General features: G+C 47.0%; 1 protein-coding gene across 3 annotated transcripts in view; it reads right to left on the minus strand.

The window, feature by feature from the left end:
- Nucleotides 1–20,559, minus strand: part of FAM135B (family with sequence similarity 135 member B) — a 354,745-nt gene that overhangs the window by 49,899 nt on the left and 284,287 nt on the right. For all 3 annotated transcript variants that reach the window (XM_026454551.1, XM_031935958.1, XM_023192766.2), the window contains exons 8-9: nucleotides 15,970–16,123; nucleotides 13,739–13,788 (exon numbers count right to left, since the gene is read on the minus strand). In XM_026454551.1, the coding sequence (XP_026310336.1) occupies nucleotides 13,739–13,788; nucleotides 15,970–16,123 (204 nt within the window). The remainder of the gene's footprint in view (nucleotides 1–13,738; nucleotides 13,789–15,969; nucleotides 16,124–20,559) is intronic.

A 20,559-nucleotide genomic window follows, 5' to 3' on the forward strand; every position in this document is an offset into this window, starting at 1 on the left:
CTGAGGTGGACAGATCCTGAGGCCAAGAGATCGAGACCATCCTGGCTGACATGGTGAAACCCTGTCTCTACTAAAAATACAAAAAAATTAGCCAGGGGTGGTGGCAGGCATCTATTGTCACAGCTAATCTGGAGACTGAGGCAGGAGAATTGCTTGAACCTGGGATGCAGAGGTCGTATGAGCCGAGATCGTGCCACTACACTCCAGCCTGATGACAGAGTGACTCTGTCTCAAAAAAATAAAGAAGAAAAGAAAAGTAAAAGTTGAATGGTGAATATGGCGGGCAGGGTCAGTCATTACAAAACCTCCTAGCTAGACAGTGAGGCTTTTGGTTGAACTGTAAGTGACTTCTGCATAGATTATTGAACCAGTGCCTCTCATAATAAGACCCAACTTTCTGCATCAGCATGTGGCACAACTGTCCTTGAAAATGCCCCCCACCTCACCTCCGCCCACCTCCTGTCCTAGCCCAATGCACTCCCGTTCCCAGCCACACTAACCTGCTGGCAGTGGGCTGTACACACACCAGGCCCTCTCCAACCCCAGGCCCTTGTTCAGGCTGCTGGTCTCCCTGCCCACCTTCCCCCGTCACCTTCCAGTTTCCTTTCCTCTTCTCTTCACCACTTTGGCCTTGTCTGTCCTCTACCAGGTAACCATTTCAGAAACCAATTTTGTGTCTCCTTGTTTTTTTTTTCTAAATAATTTCAACTTTTATTTTAAATTCAGAGAGTCCATACACAGTCCATATTGCTTCTGACGATTCTTCTGAACCTTCTCCAACGCTCCGCGTGTAAGCCTAAGATCCTTCTCGACGCCGACTTGACCCGCACAGGCCCCTCTCATAGCACCTCCACCCACAAGTTGCTGGCTTCACTTCCTATGTCCCTGTTTGCCATTTGCCTGCATTTTGAGCTTTAGCCTGCTGAGTATTCCCAGCCCCTAGCACAACAGCTGACAGAGAGTGGGGGTCAGTGACTCTTTACAAAATGAATAGGTGGCTCGGTGTCCGTGGGAGGTGTCCCAGGCCTCCGGAACTCAGACTGCCTCTCCCAGGCTCCTTGTGCCCTATCTCACAGCACCACCACCACGCCACCACCACAGTGGCACCGGCAAACACAGCATGAATCCTGAGCTCTGCCACCAGAGTGGAAAAGAGAAAAAAGAAAAGCTATTCATTAAATGTGTCTTTGGGAGGATTATGTTTCTTCAAGTTGATTATAGAAATGACTTTAGATAAGGTTAAAGAAGCTTCTAATTAAGCCACAAGAGGACTTTTCTTCTCCACCGATGCCCGAGCCTGTGCAGTCACAGACGGCGGGCTTGGAAGGGTTTGTTCCAGAGACCGAGGATGCCCTTTACACTAACAAGGAGGCAGCTGCAGCCCAGAGCTGTCCTAGCTGAAACTCCCTGAAAAAAGGCCCTGCCATCCACGTCTGCCACACGTTCACCCTCGTCACCTGGGCGCTAACCAGGCACCTTTGTTCACTTCCTCACTCCCTTGCTCTGCCAACTGAGTGCCAGTTCTGTCCCAGGGGTATGCCAAGCTCTGGGGAGCCAAACATAAATGCATCCAGTCCAGAGACAAGCGTATAATCACGTTATAGTTATTTAATTAGATAATTATAATATATCTGTAAAGTACTGTGCAAGAGATATATACTGAGTACTGTAGAAGGGTCATGGAAGGCTTCCTGGAGGAGGTGATACTTACATTACATCTTCAAGGTGAAGAGACAATAAGTCAAGAGAAGCCTGCTTCACATTCCATGAACAAACTGCTCTCTCGCTGGTCCTCAATTATGGTTGCCCATCAGAATCACTAGGAGGCTATAAGTCCACAAATATCTGGGTCCGTCTCAGATTCTCTGAGGGTGTGGCCCAAACATTAAACCTTTGTAAATTTTTCACAGGTGATTGTAATGGGCAGCCAGGGTTGCAAACCCCTTCTTCGTCACAACCCCTGCCTTCGTGCATGTCCTCATCTTTATCCAGAATCCCTCCCCAACGCCTTGTGTGCATAGACGCTCAGGCATACACACACACCTGCGGTGTCCACTCCTGTTTCAGATCTCAGTTCAGTGCCATCCATCCAGGCACCCTCTCCTACATATACAAGACGGGGGGTCTGAGAATAACAATGGCAACACTGACAATTGAAAGTTACCAGGCACTGTGCACCAGAAGCTTTACAGAAATTTTAATCTACTCAATTACTTAATCCTTATAGTAATCCTACCCAGAAATCTAATATTATCAATCTTAATTTATGGACGGAGTAACTAAGGCACTCGAAGGTTGAGCCACATGCCCAAGACTACAGATAGTCAGTGGGAGGCAATGTCTGGACCCAGGAAGTCCAGCGCCAAAGCTCTGTTTAGTTGTCATGCAATGCAGCCTCTCATTAACCCCTCTCCACGCTGTGTAGACCTGCATGCTGGCTCCTGTCCCACTGCCTGTACTACAACAGCATGCCCACATGTCTGCTCAACTCACTTCGATATACATTTGCAGACGACAGGAGGAATCTCCTGCAAATTTTGCATGCATGAAACTCTTTAAACTCACAGGATATACCTGGAGACTTCTGGCCTGGGATTCACTTAATACCCCCTTCATTGAGAATTTATTTTTCTTTCAGATGTTCAAGGATTCTCATAACAATAACATAGCAATAGTTCTGCATGTGCCTCCACTTACATGACTTTGGACCAAGGGTGATGTGGATGAGAGAAAATTCAAGATGTTCCGGGAGACTTTTTATCGATGAAAAATGAAATCCAACATCTTGTTGAGTTCAGTTTGATAATTACTTTGGGATCTATTCTCTACCTGGTACTATTTGGAGACTCGTTTTGCATTTTTGCTTCAGCAAATATTTATCACACTTAGTATGTTTTCGTAACAGGCTTCAAATATAAATAGAACTCAGTCCCTTCTATGCAGGAGTTCATGGCTTCGTGGAGCAGGAACAAAGTAACACAAATCATTAAACTAAACTGAGCCATGGCTGGGATGGAGCACGGCACCATGAAACACAGGAGCTCACCAGGAGCTCTCAGATCCCAGGATCTCAGACAGTTTCCCGAGAAGGCAGCCTTTGGTTTGGGCTTTGCAGGCCGATGGGGATTGTGTCAGGAATAAAAACAAGGTGAGATAGGATAGTCCAGGCAGAGGCCATAGCTGGCAGAAAGACACTGGGGTAAGGACCCTAGTTTTGCCCCCTGAAGGTCTGAAATACGAGGTGTGCAGGAGGGCTGGGGCCCCTCAGGGACAGATGAGAGGAATATCACATGCCCATGGCTTTGACTTCCATCCTAAGCAATCAGGCCTTCATCCTGCAGGTGAACAGGAACTACCAGGAGCTTTTAACCAGGACAGCGAGAGTTGTCCCTATGTTGGTTCCCGTGCTTCCTGCAGCACACGCTGTACGGGAGGCTGTGCAAAGCAAAAGATGGGTCAGACAAGGTCTCCACCATACGGTGCCTTGTGGTTACAGAAGAAGTCCCTGTGAAGGGTGATCCTGACATGTGGTGAGGTCTCACTGGGGCCAGAGGCTTTCCCATTCCATGGGACGGGCCATAGGAAGGCACGCTGGGTACTGCTGCCAAGGCCCCAGAGAGATGCACTGTGTGTACGGCTGCAGAAAAGGCCGGGCAGAGAAGAGTCGAACCCTGTGCCCAGCTTCATGGTATAGCAGAGGGGGACCAGGAGACGGCTATGTGCCTGCTGGATGTCCACCTAAAGGGCAACCCCCAGTGAAGCTTTAGAGTTCAGACACTCACTATTCAAACCATGGTACACGATATCCCAGCTGCACCATCATCTCCAGGGAACTAGTTGGAATTGCAGAATCTCTTGCCCCACCTCAGCTCAAAAGAATCAGAAAGCACATTTTAACAAGATCCCCAGGTAATTCATGTGCACATTAAAGTGTGAGAAGTCCTAAAATCAGAGAGAGAAATTGTTTTTTCTCAAACCAGCTGCCTCCAGCTGAGCTTAGTGTTCCCGGCTGCCCTGGGCAGGCTCTCAATAAGCTCAGAGTCGCCCTCTAGAGTTAATGCTGTGAAGTCACAGCACCAGGAATTCCCTGACCTGTGGGACAGGGAGAGGTAACAGTGACCACAGCGGACAGCCAGTCCCCAAAGCTTTAGTGTCCCCACTAGGAATCAGGCCTAATAAAACCTGCATCACAGCATCAAACTGAGGACCCACTGAGCACACGTGTAACATACTAATCAATGGGACCAGTGCAGACTAGGTGTTCAGTCTCAAGGAACAGCTTTCTTTCTCTCATTGTTGGAAGGTCAATGGTGTGCCAGAGGGCCTCTTACGCTCTTTACCCCCTTGAATTTGAGGTCAGCTCCTTCACAGCAGAACCTTGAGAAGTCACTGGGCCTCACGGGACCTGAGTGTCCTCTAGAATCCCTGACTTCAAAAGGATGTTAAATGAAACAATGCATTTAAAAACCCTCTGACAAGAGGACTGGTCAAAGCAAACAAACATGAAACAAACCCCAAATACACAATCTCCGCCACTCCCGAAAACCAACAAAACAGGCTGCCCACAGTCAGAAGCTGCTCACTGATGCTTTGTAACTGTACTTACCATTAACGGCTCCTGCTAGGAGGGTATAGCTCTGGGAAAGAGTACATGACGATTTGGGATCTCCCAGAAGTTTACTGGGGGGCGACCAGGGAATTCTCTGGTGTTATAGAAAACTCTACATTGCTGTGTTATAGAAAATTAAACCACAACAGCAACACTGCTCTCCAGTTGATACTCAGCATGTGTTAAACTTGTTTGTACCAAAGCACATGTCTGAGTTTCATTAGAACCTGCAGGTCCTCTGCGGGGAGTACACCCCGCTTCCTAATCAGGCTTCACAGCAGGGGTCCTCAGTAACTGCTCCAACTCCCTGCATCCTGCATCCTCTCCAGCCTGCCCTGCATCCTCACCTGAGCTCCACCTAGGTGGGCCCCAAGTGCCCACGCTGCTTCCGGCTGGTGGGCCCTTACTCTGGGCTTTGTATGGCTGTTCCCTCTGCCTTGAGGGTCCTTCCCTGACTGGTGTCTGACACCCTCCCACTCTTTCAGGGCAATGTCCCAGGCTCCATCCCTGCCTCCCCAGGCAAGATAAGGTGCCCGCTCCTCCTTGCTCCCACAGCCCCTCACCTCTCGCTCCCTGGTTCCAGTACTGACCACATCAGCAGTGTCCACCTTATCTGTGAACACTATCTCTCACTGATCTGCAAGCAAGTCCTGGCTGGTATCTTCCACCTTTGTATACCCAATGAATAATCAAGTGGTCAGCACACAGTAGATGCTAAGTAAACGTTTATAAGAATCGCATGGAGTAAAGATTCATCCACATCACTCCATTAGTGCAGAACTCTGTGTCTTCAAATTGCTTTAAATCACCCAAAAACACTTTCCAGCCTTCCCAACTCCACCACTGGCAGGAATGGGGGAGACCAGGAGGTGGCGATGTTCTACCTCTAAACAGTGCTGCTGACTCAGCTTGCTCTTCAGGGATTTTTGGGAAGCGGTGCTGTTTCTTCCACTCCAACAGCCAGGCCAGATCTTTAGCAAACCAAGGAGTAGGCAGAAACACACACCCATTCACCCTTTCTACCCTCTTCATGCAGCCACATCCCTGCAGTGGTTGGCTAATTTAGTTGCTTTGTATAAAATAAAGCCTGTGGCATCACAGTCACTCAAAACCAAGAGCTGGCAGCCCTGCAGCTTGGGGCACCGCCCTAGAAAAGGAAGGCAACTAGTTGATCTCTCATAAAATATACTTGATCAAGTCGCTGGCAGCCTGCATCCTAAGCCCTGAATCTCCCACCAGAACCACTGTGGGAAACAGACAAGATAACATTGCAATGGAATGCAGGTGGCCTTGCGTTCAGGCCCTGGGCCCATCCCTCAGTGATTCGTGGACTTTAAGGAAGCCACATTTCTCTGTGTCCACTTAAAGCAAAATGATTGTGGATACTTGAGTACCTCCCTCCTTGTACTCCCAGGGCTGCAGCAAAGATAGAGCCTGGTGAACCACAGGTAGGGAGCCAGCATTCCTAGGCCGGGTATGTTGGTATTGTCACTGTTGTAGCGACTGCAATTAACCTTAATCACCATTTCCTGCCTCAAGATTCACTGCTTTTCCTTGTATGGTATTGTGATAGAAGGAAATTAAAATTTCTTATCTCCAAACATATTTCTTTGACATATTTTGAAAAAGCTGCTGCTTGGCCACCAGGCAGAAGTGACCTAACAAAACTGCCTTAAGTGGGGAAAATTCGTATCTGCAGAGAATCTCCATTAATGAAGCCAGGTCCCATCCCTTTTCCATGCCTTTCCCAAGATCCAGGAGGGATGGAGAGTTCCACACCTTTAAAAGTCTGAAAAGGAACACGTACCACCTATTCTCTGTGAGGGAGACTTCATCTACACAACAAGGCCACCTTGGCTGGCCAAGCCTCTTCTCTCCCTCCCATAACCTGCTTTGTCAGAATCTAAGCCTCCATCTTTCTGTAACCTTAAGGTGGTGTGTAAGTTTCTGTAACTCACTGGGAAATTGGGTATTTAGGGGGCCAAGATCCTACAGCCCACATAAATACACATACATATATATCTCTCTCCACAGTTTCTGTCACAGAGCTTCTATTAATAAAACCCTTGACATTTCTGAAGCCATAGGAACATCTTTTGTTATTCATAAATTCCTTTCGAACATATGCTAATTGAGCCTGTACTCAGGAGGTGACTCTTGACAGACCTTTAGATAGCTTTAGGGTAGAGGCTGTTTGCCAGAAAGACCAACCCATGATTGGAGAGTTGGGAGTTTGAGCCCTGCCCTTGACCTCTGGAGAAAGGAGAGGGGCTGGGGACTGAGCTAATCAACAATGGCCAATGATTTAATCAATAGCATCTAATGTCAGGGAACCTCCATGAAAAGCTTTAAGGGACAGGTCTTAGAGAGGTTCTAGGTTAGTGAACACCTTCACCTGCCAGGAGGATGGTGTACAGGAGACTGCCAGGAGGATGGTGTACAGGAGACTGCCAGGAGGATGGTGTACAGGAGAGGACACCTTCACCTGCCAGGAGGATGGTGTACAGGAGACTGCCAGGAGGATGGCGTACAGGAGAGGACACCTTCACCTGCCAGGAGGATGGTGTACAGGAGACTGCCAGGAGGATGGTGTACAGGTGAGGACACCGTCACCTGCCAGGAGGATGGTGTACAGGTGAGGACGCCTTCACCTGCCAGGAGGATGGTGTACAGGTAAGGACACCTTCACCTGCCAGGAGGATGGTGTACAGGAGAGGACGCCTTCACCTGCCAGGAGGATGGTGTACAGGAGAGGACGCCTTCACCTGCTAGGAGGAACTCTACAGGTGAGAGGTCCCTGCACTTGGGTTCCTTGCAAACCTCACCCCATGAAACTCTTCATCTGGCTGTGCATCTGCACTCTTTGCAATATTCTTTATCATAGAACAGGTACAGTAAGAAAAATGCTTCCTGAGTTCTCTGAGTCATTCAACAAGTTATTAACCTAGAGGGGGGCATCATGGGAACCCCTGATGTAAAGCTGATTGGTCAGAAGTACTGCAGGCCCAGGACTCACAACTTGTACGTCAAATGAGGCCTGTCTTGTGGGGCTGCACCCCTAACCTGTGGGATCTGATGCTGAACCCAGGTAGACAGGATTGAGTTTGAATTGGATCACTAGACATCTAGCTTATGTCAGAGAGCTGGCAAGGTTGTTGGTGTGAGGAAAACTTCCATGCATTTGGTGTCAAAGTGTCTGTGGATACAGACAAATCCTAGTAGTTCCTTTCTCTACACAACTTGTCAGACTCCTTCCTCATGGCTCTCTGTGACTTGGAAATGTGTTTCAGCTCCATGGTGCCTGGGGCACACAGGCCCGTTCACTATTAGCCTGGGATCTCTCCACAGAACCTCAGTCACCCCATGCCCTCTGCCTTCCTGCATCCCTGCCCACTGTTCACAAGCACAGCCTTGCACCTCATGCCTTGCTGCTTCCAGGTTCCATCTACTGCCTTAGTGCAAACAGAAAAGAGGCTCCGTATTCTCTCCAGGCTTGGCTCCAACTTAGCCTCCTCTCTCAAGTCCACTGGAGTCAGCCTTGTCCTGGGTAGAAATAGTGACACATCAGCCTGGGATCCCTCTACCACATACTGATAGGGACAGAAGACAGGAAAATTCTGGACAGAAGAGGGAAGGTCCTGGCAAGGGCCCCACCCTCAGGCCTGGAACTGTGACCCAAAGTAAGAACATTCATTTCTATTTTCCTGCTCAAATGTTGCCTTTTCAAAACATCCATGGCCAGCCACACCCCCCATCCTGTGCCCATAAAAACCACAGGCTATGCCAACAGAGGAGAAGAGGAGAAGCAGTTGGATGCCTCCCCAGAGACTACAGTTGCACGCTGGAGAGAAGCAGCTTGACTTCAGAAGGATGGCTTGACAGCGTTGCTCCATAGCGGCATCTGGCTGGGGATTGCCAAACTCTGAGGGAAGATTATCTTCCCGCTCCACACCCTTTCCAGCTCCCTTTCCCACTGAGAGCCACTTTCATCAGCAATACAAGCCTCTGCATTCACCACCCTTCAATTCATTCACCACCCCTTCAATCACTTCAACCTGAGTTTTCCTGGATACCAAACAAGAGCTCGCGTACCACAGATGTGGATGCAAAGGGCTGTCACACTGACTGCCCTCATGGGCAGAAAGCAGTCACCTCATGCGAAAAAGTGAAAAAGTGGCCGGGCGCGGTGGCTCAAGCCTGTAATCCCAGCACTTTGGGAGGCCGAGACGGGCGGATCACGAGGTCAGGAGATCAAGACCATCCTGGCTAACACGGTGAAACCCCGTCTCTACTAAAAAATACAAAAAACTAGCTGGGCGATTTGGCGGGCGCCTGTAGTCCCAGCTACTCGGGAGGCTGAGGCAGGAGAATGGCCTAAACCTAGGAGGCGGAGCTTGCAGTGAGCTGAGATCCGGCCATTGCACTCCAGCCTGGGCGGCAGAGCGAGACTCCGTCTCAAAAAAAAAAAAAAAAGAAAAAGTGAAAAAGTGTTAACTGTTTTAAGTCTGATAAGAAACATTTACCATCTATTCTCTCTGAAGCCTGCTATCCAAAGGCCTTCATCTGCATAATAAGAACTTGGTCTCATCAAACCCTTATCTTAACCCAGACTCCCTTGTATTGATTCCAGGTTTTTAGATAACCTCTTTCAACCAATTGCCAATCAGAAAATCTTTGAATCTACCTATGATCTGGTAGCCTCACCTCCCCCAGCCTTCGGTTGCCCCACCTTTTTGGACCAAACCAATGCAGATCTTACATGTATTGACTGATGTCTTATGTGTCCTTAAAATGCATAAAACCAAGCTAAAGCCTGACCACCCTGGGCACATGTTCTCAGGATCTTCTGGGGCTGTGTCATGAGCCATGGTCACTCATATTTGGCTCAGAATAAATCTTCTCAAATATTTTATGGAGTTTGACTCTTTTCGTCAACACCAGGCCCATGGAATAGGATGAACAATGACAAGGACAGCAGTGACAATGGTGGTGGCATTTTGCCCCAAGCTCTGTTCTGAGCACTGTGTACCCGTGACCCCACTTCATTCTCCTATGGCCTGCCCAGTGCTGGACAGCCAGCTGGCTGATTCAGGACTGTGCCCTGCAGTCTGGGCAGAAGCCTTTATCCACTACTTTTGAGGTGATGCATGACACAGGACAACGGCACACACAGGTCCATTGGATCAGTAAATGAACATACTGAGTCCAAGCTCCTTTTGCAGATAGGCCAATAGCCTCAGGGGTATGACATTAGTGGCTCCAGGGTCAGTCACTTCCTCACGTTTGCTACCATTCATCCACTAATTCTAGCATTTATTCAGAGCTTCTAGGTGCCAGGAGCCCTTCTAAGCAGTATAAGTTCCAGAGTGAAAAGATCACCTCCCTAGGCTATGTGCTGCATGAGCAAGGGGTCACCACTGAGTCCCCATGGCTGAGACCTAAAGAGCACTGGATCTGAGAAGCACTGGAGCTTGGGGAAATGTTTGTGAAATGAAAAACTCTCAGGGGCCAAAAGACGAATGGCAGTCGTTCCCAGGAAAACGTTGATCCTTTTTGCCATGAAGACAAAAGGAACCTGGACATTTAACCATATTCCCTGCCAAAGGCATGAGTATCACCAAACTCTACTTTATGAGCACAAAAAATGACAAAGCAAAGCTCCCATCATTTGATAAATACTTGCACTAGACCTGATGGTTTCCATTTTCTGCATTTACTGCACAGTGCCAGACCTCATGGACACCATCTCTATTCCCTGCACCAATGCTGCCTCCTGGGCTTGCATCACACTGGGGAGGGCTCAGCATCGCAGGGACCAGCTCAGCATCGCAGGGACCAGAACAGGGACTAACCCTGTTCTGCCAGCACTGTGACTCTGGTCAGTGCGTGAGTCAGCCGTGTTTCTTCATCCACTGAAAAGAATGTGATGGCTTATCTTATAGAATTATTTTATCAATTGCATGAGAAAATTCACACAATGTAGCCAGGCAATCAGCCAGTGTGCCAGGCTTATTATTGGCTACGAGAAAAAGACATCAATGAAACCACCATTGCAAAATTGTAACTGAGATGGTGAAAGACACCTGAAACAACCACTTCCTTCTTGATTCTAACCTCTAAGCTGTCCTTGTTCATTCCTGGGCATAGGCCAAACGAACTTTGGGAGGGACTTAGTTTATAGTTTGAAACAAAGATAGCAGTCCTTTCCCAAAACAAACCCCCTTCTTGCCTGGTGAACTAGACTGCCTTTGTAAGACTAACAAACAAGCCAAAATCTTAGAAATTATGGTTTAGGAGTCATGCAGCTAGAGGCTACAAGATTCTGACCCTCCTCAAATTGCTTCTATGGAATAATATCACTATTGTAACACCTAAGATATTTTGCAGACCCTGCACTTGATGGATCAGTTGGCATCACTCAGATTGATAAACTTGCTCATCTGGTCTTGTGGTCCCCACCCAGGAACTGACTCAGTGCAAGAGGACAGTTAGACTCATCCACAACCCAACCAATCAGCACTCCTGACTCACTCGCCCCCTACTCAGCAAATTATTCTTAAAAACTCAGATCCCCAAATGCCTGGGGAGCCTGATTTGAGTAATAATAAAACTCAGGTCTTCTGTATAGCTGGCTCTGTGTGAATTACTCTTTCTCTATTGCTATTCCCCTGTCTTGATAACGGAGCTCTGTCTAGGCAGTGGGTAAAGTGAACCCATTGGGTGGCTGCATCAGTGAAAACAGATTGATTTTTATCCCCGTATTACAGATAAGAACATCAAGGTTCATGAAGATTAAGCAACTTGCCTAAAGTCACACAGTGAGTAGGTAGAGAATTCAAAGCCATGTCTCCCTGGCTGTGATGTGCATAATCTTTGCAATACAGGACTCCCCATCACTACCACCCACTAGCCACCACGCACCATCATGTGACGTATAAGGAGAAAACAGGCAGTGGTCCCTGCCTGCTCTCACAACCGCAGTGCAGCAGCAGCTCCTGTCCGGTGACCTGGTTGGGACTCTGGAGGCAGAAGGCCTGCTGCGTGTGAGCACCAATTCCTCCCACCACTTACCAGGTGACTTTGGACAAGTGCTTTGGTAATGGTGAAATCTCAGGGGCTACAGAAAGATTAAAGGGGATTTTATTGACAAGCACTTAGAACTGTGCCAGGCTGAGAATCCCTGCTGATTAAATATAAGTCGGTGATGCTGGTGCTATGGTGATCCCGGACTAGGGAAGAGAAGCTCCTGGAAACCTGAACATAACAGGCACAGAGACCAACACAGAGAACCTGCAGGCCACACCTAGAAGGAAAGAGAGTGGGCGTATCGACAAATAGTCAAATAGTCACGAATCAGCTCTTCAGCCTGATCTCGTGATGGGAAATGGAAAAGCTGAATTGGAAAGCTGCCTGTTCCTGTGTTCCTTGTTGTTTCAATTGCTAAAACTAAATTTCTGATAATTTACAGAGTAAAGCAGTTTCCCCTGGGGATGCTGAGTTGCACCTCCACAGGTACGTGGCTCTGGCCAGGCCCTCAGGGAATGGAGCCTGAGGCAGCCCGAGCCAGCCCTGGAAGGAGAGGCCATCTCACCAGAGCAGAGCAGACCCCCTGAGCAGAGCACTTAGGAGGGTCCTTGCTTGAACTCTCTAGTGGTCCTCTCGGAACAAACCTACTATGTAGATGAGGAGTCGCAGGCCCCAAAGGGTGAGCCCATTGTCTCAGGTCCCACAACTGCTCCAAGGGGAAGCTCAGAGCCTGGATTTAAACCCAGGCCAGCATGGCTTTGAAGCTTCTGGTCCCTGCCTAATGCAGTGGGTGCACTGAGGCTCATTCAGGGAAGGATGAGAGTTGTAGCCATGTGGAGCCCGGGGCCTCCTGTCTACCCAGCTGCCCACTCAGACACACACCATCAATACTGCATCAGAGTCGGAGCATATGAGCCCCCAAGCGTGGACATTAGGTCTTTGACTCATCTCAGTGGCTCTTACACACTCTCCAAATGGACTCCTGTGTTGCCTTCCTACAGTCTGCTGACCGTGCATTTATGATAATCAGTGCTTGGCATGTGTTTCCCTGTTATTGCTACAAGCCAAGTCCCACCCCTTCTCCCAGGCTGCAGTCCAATGGCCCCTCCCCGAAGACCCTCCAGCTCTAAGCTCCCAACACCCTCCTCGGTCTCTGCCTCCGCATTCCGCCCTCTCCAGGGATCTCCTCTGCATCCACTGTGAGAATGGATTTTACGAACTTTCTAACATGCTCTAAAGCAGGGGTTCTCAACCCTGGCTGCACATAATATTCATTTGGGGAGCTTTGAATAAAAACACAGTATCTGAACTCCAACCCCAGATCTTCTGTTTCAGCCAGTTTGGGCATCCAGGCTCAGGCAAAGATGCATCGTTAAAGTTCCAAGGATGATTCTAAGGTACAGCCAGAGTTGAGAAACACTGGTTTAACAGACAGAGATGTCAGTTTGGGGATGAGAGTTTGGGTCCTGCTTCTAGTACTAATTAGCTGTGTTAGTCACCCTGGTATAGACTTCTTTCCAACCTTAATTTGACTGTCCTTCATATAGAAATAAGAGTACTCACCCAGATATCCAACACAAGGGGGATGTAAAAGTGTTCCAGAGATAGTAAATAGCAGCAGCATGCGTTTGCCAAATATTTATTCAGCCTTTACTCTTAATGCATGCTTGATGAGGTTTTTTTGGCAAATGCACGTGACTCTTTTCATTGTCATCACTGACTCTAGCATCCCTGCCATGTCTGAGGCCATCTGTGCACAGGTACAAGATTCTGTCATCCACAGTGAGAAGCACTGAGTTACTAGTCAACAAATGTTTGTTCAATGGATGGGTAATGGACAAATACATATGTGTTGTCTAAGCTTCAGGGAAACAAAAATCTGTGAACATGTTTAGTTTTTCCAAAATATCTCACAAGGCACATACTTATAGAACACAGTGATGTAGGGTAACAGAATGTAAGAATATTTCTCCAGCTTGTTATCTAGAGTGAAGTCACAAGTGGTGTCTTTTCACTTCTTTTTTATATAGTAAGCAAGCAACTGCATTTGTCTTGCAAAACTACTGCCATTCATTCAGACCCCAGCGCCAGCTCTCCAATTACCTGCAGCTCTGAGCACAGCTGAGAAAGTGTTTCTTCAACAGCAAGGGCCTCTAGAAAGAAAAAATAAACTGTATGATTCAACGAACACATAGTGAAATGCAGCAGTTGCTATTAAATGAAAAAGCAAAAGTAAGTTTCACATTGGCATTAAAGTCACAGAGACCAACACATGGCTGAGGACCTTCTGTCTATTCTAACTTCCTAATGGAATTGTGCTTATCAGGAGAATAAACCTGATTGGAGCCATGAACTGAGTACTAGATAAAAGCCAATATCACCCCATGCACACAGTTACGAGAAACAGCACGTCCCAAATTCATACAGCACTTGTGTGGCCCGGAGAGATTCCACGTTTATTTCTATTTTTGCAGGTACACACACACAGACACACACACACACACACACACACACACACAGAGAGAGAGAGAGAGATATCTGTGCATCACATATGGAACATGGATTTGAATCTCTATCTTAAAGATAAAATATCAGAAGCCCTGAGAACCTCCTGCTCAGCCCCACCGGCTCTGATACTGAAGAACGTGGCCATCTTATTAACAGAAACCAGGTGGCCTCTGGCCATTTGTTTTCATGGTCACAGTTGTGACTGGGTTTGAACTCTCCTCTGGTTCCATGATGCTGTGGTCAGTCATTTGTACATGGCTCTGGCATGGATTTTAATTAAAGCATGCTTGCCTAGGTGAGTGGAAACAATCTCCTAGCAACTTATGGTCCTTGCTGATGACCTAATGAGTAGATACCTCTCTACTTCACCGCTGAACTCAGGTCCCTGAACTCCACAAGGCAAAATGAACTTTTGATACACTACTCATGGCTATGTATTCTCAGTGTCTAGCACAGAATCTGACACATAGTACGTGTCAAGTAAAATGTAATGAGGGTGTGAATGAACAAATAAATTCAGCTCCTTTGAATAAAATATAATATTAAAAGTCATATCAGGAATCCAACAGCTACTGAAAAATCTCCATTTTTTCATTTGAGCTATATAAAGTCCCTCTGATTCTGTACATGTCTTGCCTGCATGCATAAGATTTGAACTTGAAAAAAATTCAATGATTGCATGATTCAAAGAGTAGTGCCTGAGTACAGGATTTGTCTAAGATGTGAGAGCTGATAAAGCTTATGGTAAGAAGGCTCCGGATTCAATTCAACAACTGTAACCTTGTACCTACTCCTTTACTCTACATACCAGAGACAGTGCAGCAGGGATCTGAGGGGAATCAGCTCTCAAAGACCTCAGTCTAGCTGGGAAGCAAAATATGCAAATACACCTTTTTTACGTGATGATTTCAGTGCAGCAACAAACAATGAACAAGGCCATCAACCCAGCCAAAACCACAGTTATCTCAGCAGTTGAGGTCTAGGGGTAAAGATAGGGAAGTCAAGGTACCTAGCAAGGTTCTGATGTTGAAATGGGTATTATCCTTGAAAAGCAGGCTGAGGACTTGGCCTCTGTTCTAGAGGCAATGAGGTCTTATTAGAGAACTTTGAGCAGAACCAGGACATATCACATGTTGTTACTGAGTGTGACATGGTACAGAGGACTCTGCCCCAAGGGATCAGCACAGGATCCCTGAGCTCTTGTCATGGATCTGTCACACATCACTGTGTGATGCTGAGCAACGCTTTTACCTCTCTGAGTTTCAGGACCACCGTCTGTCAATCAACAGAGATTCAAGCCCACTGATTTCCATGATGTCTCATGTTTGGAAAATCCATGTGCAAAAGTCAATTGATCCCAAGATAACCAAATGTAATGGATACTAAGAAGTGTCTATAATTATCCAGATCAAGCATATATAGATGCATATGTGTATATATATAGTTCTTTGAGGATTGTTTTACACTCTTGTAAGTTACAATTCCATAATTACAGCTTAATTAAGAAAAGGCTATAAACTAGCATTTTCCTCTAGAAAGCAACCTAAAATTATGCAGTGGGGTGGCAGGTGTGTAATAGGTAATAGATGTCTAGCAGATGAATGCGTGAGTGAATGAATGTGCCTTAAAGAACATGTGTCTTCTCTTACTGTATTTGCATTTCCCAGATCCTCTCCTGCTAGAATAATGAAAATCACAGCCCAAACCTACCTGGACCAGTGTTATTCCTGTGACATTTACAAAAGCATGCCTGCTTTTCCCCATTCCTCGTCTGGAGGAAGCACATGAGCTGCTGGGATGGGCTTGCCCCTGTCCTGGGCCCTTACCCAGCTCCGTGTGTGGCAGCTCCGGGATGTCCCGCATGATCACCAGGAAGTGGAGACGGAGTCCCCGGTAAGCGTGGAGGAGCAACAGGCACAGGTCTCGGTGCCACTTGTGTGCGTGCTGCATGCAGTTCTCGGAGGTGATGTAGAAGCTTCCCTATGGAGTGAAACAGAAACAGAGGTTGAGGCATATTGCACCTGGCCCAGGTAGCACAGGGCCCTGATGCTCCATCTGCCCGCACCCACATTCACAAATGTTTGGAGGTTCAGGGAAGGAAGCAGACCCCATCCTGAGTAAAACTGGAACATGGTTGAAGATTCCAAGAAAAAGAGAGTCCTGAGCTACAATCGCTTCTTTATCCCTCCAGGTAAGAAAACACTGAAATCTGCCACACTTTTGTCTTATATTCAGATTAAAATAATAAAATAGCAACGGTAATCACAATAACAATAAATGATCGTGAAGGTGATGAGGACACTGGCCTCACAGGTTTGAGACAACCAAGTGGCCCCACTTACAAGCTGATATGGTTTGGCTCTGTGTCCCCACTCAAGTCTCACCTTGAACTGTAATAATCCCCACGTGTCACGGGAGGAACCCAGTGGGAGGTAATTGAGTCATGGGGACAGGTTTTTCCCATGCTGTTCTTATGACAGTGAATAAGTCTCATGAGATCTGATGGTTTTACAAAGGGCAGTTCCCCTGCAAATGCTCTCTTGCCTGTCGTCATGTAAGACATGACTTTGCTCGTCCTTCACCTTCTGCCATAATTGTGAAGCCTCCCCAGCCATGTGGAAGTGTGAGTCCATTAAACCTCTTTCCTTTATAAATTACCCAGCCTTGGGTATGTCTTTATTAGCAGCCTGAGAACGGACTAATACACAAACCTCCTTTCCCCACCACTGCAGGGTACACTATAGAGGCCATGGGACAGGTGGCTGTGGGCTCCTTTTCATAGAGAGAGAAGAAATTTAGAAAGTTCTTTGCAGCAGGTGAGTGAGCAGTAGGTCATGCTGAAAAGGAGGAAAAGAAAGTGTCATTGTAATGTAGAAAGAAGTTGTGAGGTTAAGTAACCAACGCTGAAAGCACACCTGTAAACAGCTCTGCACACACCTGTAAACAGCTCTGCATGTGAGCATGCAGTATCACAACACTGTAACACTATATTTTGTTTGTAGAAATAGAATGGATTAAACTGGTAGAATTACAAAGTAGTTTGTCCAATGAGGAAAAGACACCTAAGTCTACAGTGCACTTGGAGACCTAGGCATGATGAAAAGGAATGAACAGGATGGTTCTTTCTTGCCAACTCAACAGAGAAGGATGTCTTGAGGTGAATTTCAAGAGAGATTTGTTCTTAGAGCAGAGAAAGGAATTGTGTGGGAAAAGGCCTGGGCACACAGGTGGGAGTCTTGAGTAGTGCCCTGGTGCCCATCTACTGCTCACATGGCCGTGATGGGAGGAGGCAGTGGCTCTTCATGTTCCCAGGCTGCCTTGCCTGCCTGCTGGAAGAAACACCAGGTGAGGAATTGGTGGCATTTCACCTTGGCTTCTGTGAGTGAGTCTGCACAGCCAATGACCAGGGAGCCTCCTGCCTTGCTTGGTCTCCTTTCTCCTAGCTGCCATCCAAGAGGGCTGAGTTGATCCAATGTGGGCTGGGCAAGTCTCCTGGAGTCGACACACATCTGCACATCATCTGAACTCCCAAGGGTGTTGTATAGGCAGATAATGACGGGCACTATTATACCCTCTGTAACCACCATACCACAATGATTGTCATGTGTGATGCAAGGTGCTACAAATTAGGAAATGGATAGAAGACTCAGGCCTGCTGCCATCTACCTCTGATACTGTCTTAAGTGAGAGACTATGAGAAACCAGGAGAGGGTCACTGAGTTGTGCTCTCAAGAGCAACATCTGTGCAGCTGTAAAGCAGGACGGGTGGAGGAACTGCACTGCGTTGTCCTGCGGGTGCAACAGAGACCTCAGCTGATGCCGTGGGGAATGCTGGGCCTGCAGAGTTACCCGGCCTTGGGGCAAGGACCAGGTCTTTGTACCCGTTCACTGATCAGTACTTGGTGTGGGTTACCCTATGTATTAGTTCGCTTTCACAGTGCTATAAAGAAATACCTGAGACTGGGTAATTTATAAAGGAAAGGTGTTTAATTGACTCACAGTTCCCCATGGCTGGAGAGGCCTCAGGAAACTTACAATCATGAAGGAAGGGGAAGCAGGCACATCTTACAAGGCATGAGGAGAGAGAAATGCAAAGGAGGAACTTCCAAACACTTAGGAAACCATAAGATCTCATGAGAACTTACTCACTATCATGAGAACAGCAGCAGGGAAACTGCCCCAATGATCCAATCACCTCCTTGCTCAACATGTGGGGATTTCAGGTTCTTCCCTTTGCACATGGGGATTACAGTTCGAGATCAGATGTGGGTTGGGACACAGAGTCCAACCATATCACCCTAGCAGGGAAGTGTGACCTTGGGGGAGCAGCTCTCTCCAGATAGGGCAGTCTCCATAGTTAGCTAAGTTGCTGTTGGCCACCAACATTCCCAGCAGTGTGAAGAGCGAATGGCTCAGGTCTGAAGGCAGGGCTGGACATCACACCACAGAGTACGGGAGAGAGACCCTCTGCAGAACTTTACCCTCCATGGCTCGCATTTCTCAGCTCTGAAACCTGGCCTTGGATTAAAAGCTTGTTAAATTCTTTCTGATTTGAATTTAAGACATTCAGCAGGTTTTGGAATCAGAAGACTTGTCCATTTTAGAACGAGAAAACTGGTTCTAAACCAACTGCCCTGTCTGCATTCAGGGTAACCCATGTATTCACATTTCTCAACTTTCCTATTATATTAAGGTTTAATACAGAGAAGCCAGTACAGCTGTAGAAAGTCGAGGAGAGCTTGTATGCAGCACGGAGCACATCAGACCAGCCAGATCTGTGGAGCAGGAAAGAAGTCACTGCTTGTGAAGCATCCAGATAGTCCTATTGTACTTTATCTCCTTTGATCTTCAGCAAGCACCATGAAAGGCAGATACTCTCATTTTGATTTTCAAAATAGAATATAAATATGGTGAAACAAAACCCTACCAATATCATCAAAGTAAACGCAACATGAAGTATCCCATTCCCCATAGTCTAATAATTTTTTTGCTTGTGGATTCTTCTGGAATACTGCCCATCTATGCTCTAGTATATGTATACATACTTACTATATGTGTGTATGTCTTGGAAACATGCACAGACACACTTATAAGTTGGAGAATGCTCCAGACATTTCTCTGTTTCTTGCTTTTATCACCAAACATTGGAATTCGTTCTGACCAGATCAAACAATAATAATAGAAACTCTTATTTCCATTTCATAGATCAAAAGACTATGACTCAAAGAACTGAGTGACATGTGCAAGGTCACTCTGCTTGCCAGCAGCAGAAATGCTTCTCAGGATTCAGGGCTGAAGCGAGGTTGCCCTTTCTCGGCATGCCAACCTGCCTCTGAAACCAGGCCTGGCAGAGAACACAGGCTGGACAAAGCTCCGCTTGCTTTGACTGAGGCATTCGAGTCCTGCAGTGTCTCTGACAGCTGTGACTAAGCAGAAATGAAAGCAGAAAGGGGATTAACAAAGGCACCAAATACAGTAGTCATGAATCCCCAGCTGGCCTCAAGCAGTCCTGAGAATCCCATTTTCAGGTCCCGCTACCTGCCACAGCTCCACTGTCCCATCACCCTGGTCTCATTCTGCAAAGCTTCAGGACATATTAAAGAAGGCAAGGAATCTATGAAGTCTCTTACCAAGTTTGACTTTTAAAACTAGACGCCAATGTCATAGAGATTTTTCAAGAGACACTTAAAGAAAACTTTGGGGAATCTTCACGAGGCTGATTCAGTATGATTATTGAAATAATAATAAGTCAAAATGCTAATCCAAAGAGAAATCCTGAAAAAAAATATTTATGGCTAGAGAGTATTATAAACGAAACAAAACAAAACAAAAATAAACCTTCCATTCTTCATAAATTGCTCAGCAGCACGACGTATTGAAAGTGTGCGACGCACTGCAGAAAATCCCATTCGTCAGTCCTGCAGACCTGCAGAGTCAGTGTCAGAGTGGACGGGCCAGTGTGCGTCCATTAGAATTGCACGAAGAGCATGGAAAAACCTTGCCCCATTTCCCTAGCGCAAAGCAGTAACATTTTAGCAACAGTCTTTCCAGCAATTTGAAATGAAAACCCTAAATAATAAAACAAGAATCAAGCAGGCAGGCAGATCACTACATTGTGAATGAACTCACAGATAGAAGGTCCCTGGCCTGGGCCTGTCCCACAACAGAAGCAGGACAAAAAATAGGCACCTTTCAGCTGAGCACAGTGACTCACGCCTGTAATCCCAGCACTTTGGGAGGCTGAGGCGGGCGGATCACAGGAGGTCGGGAGTTCAAGACCAGCCTTACCAACATGGAGAAACCCCATCTCTACTGAAAATGCAAAATTAGCCAGGAGTGGTGGTGCATGCCTGTAATCCCAGCTACTCAGGAGGCTGAGGCAGGAGAATCGCTTGAAACTGAGAGGTGGAGGTTGT

This window comes from Piliocolobus tephrosceles, chromosome 7, assembly GCF_002776525.5.
Source record: "Piliocolobus tephrosceles isolate RC106 chromosome 7, ASM277652v3, whole genome shotgun sequence".
Taxonomy (NCBI): domain Eukaryota; kingdom Metazoa; phylum Chordata; class Mammalia; order Primates; family Cercopithecidae; genus Piliocolobus; species Piliocolobus tephrosceles.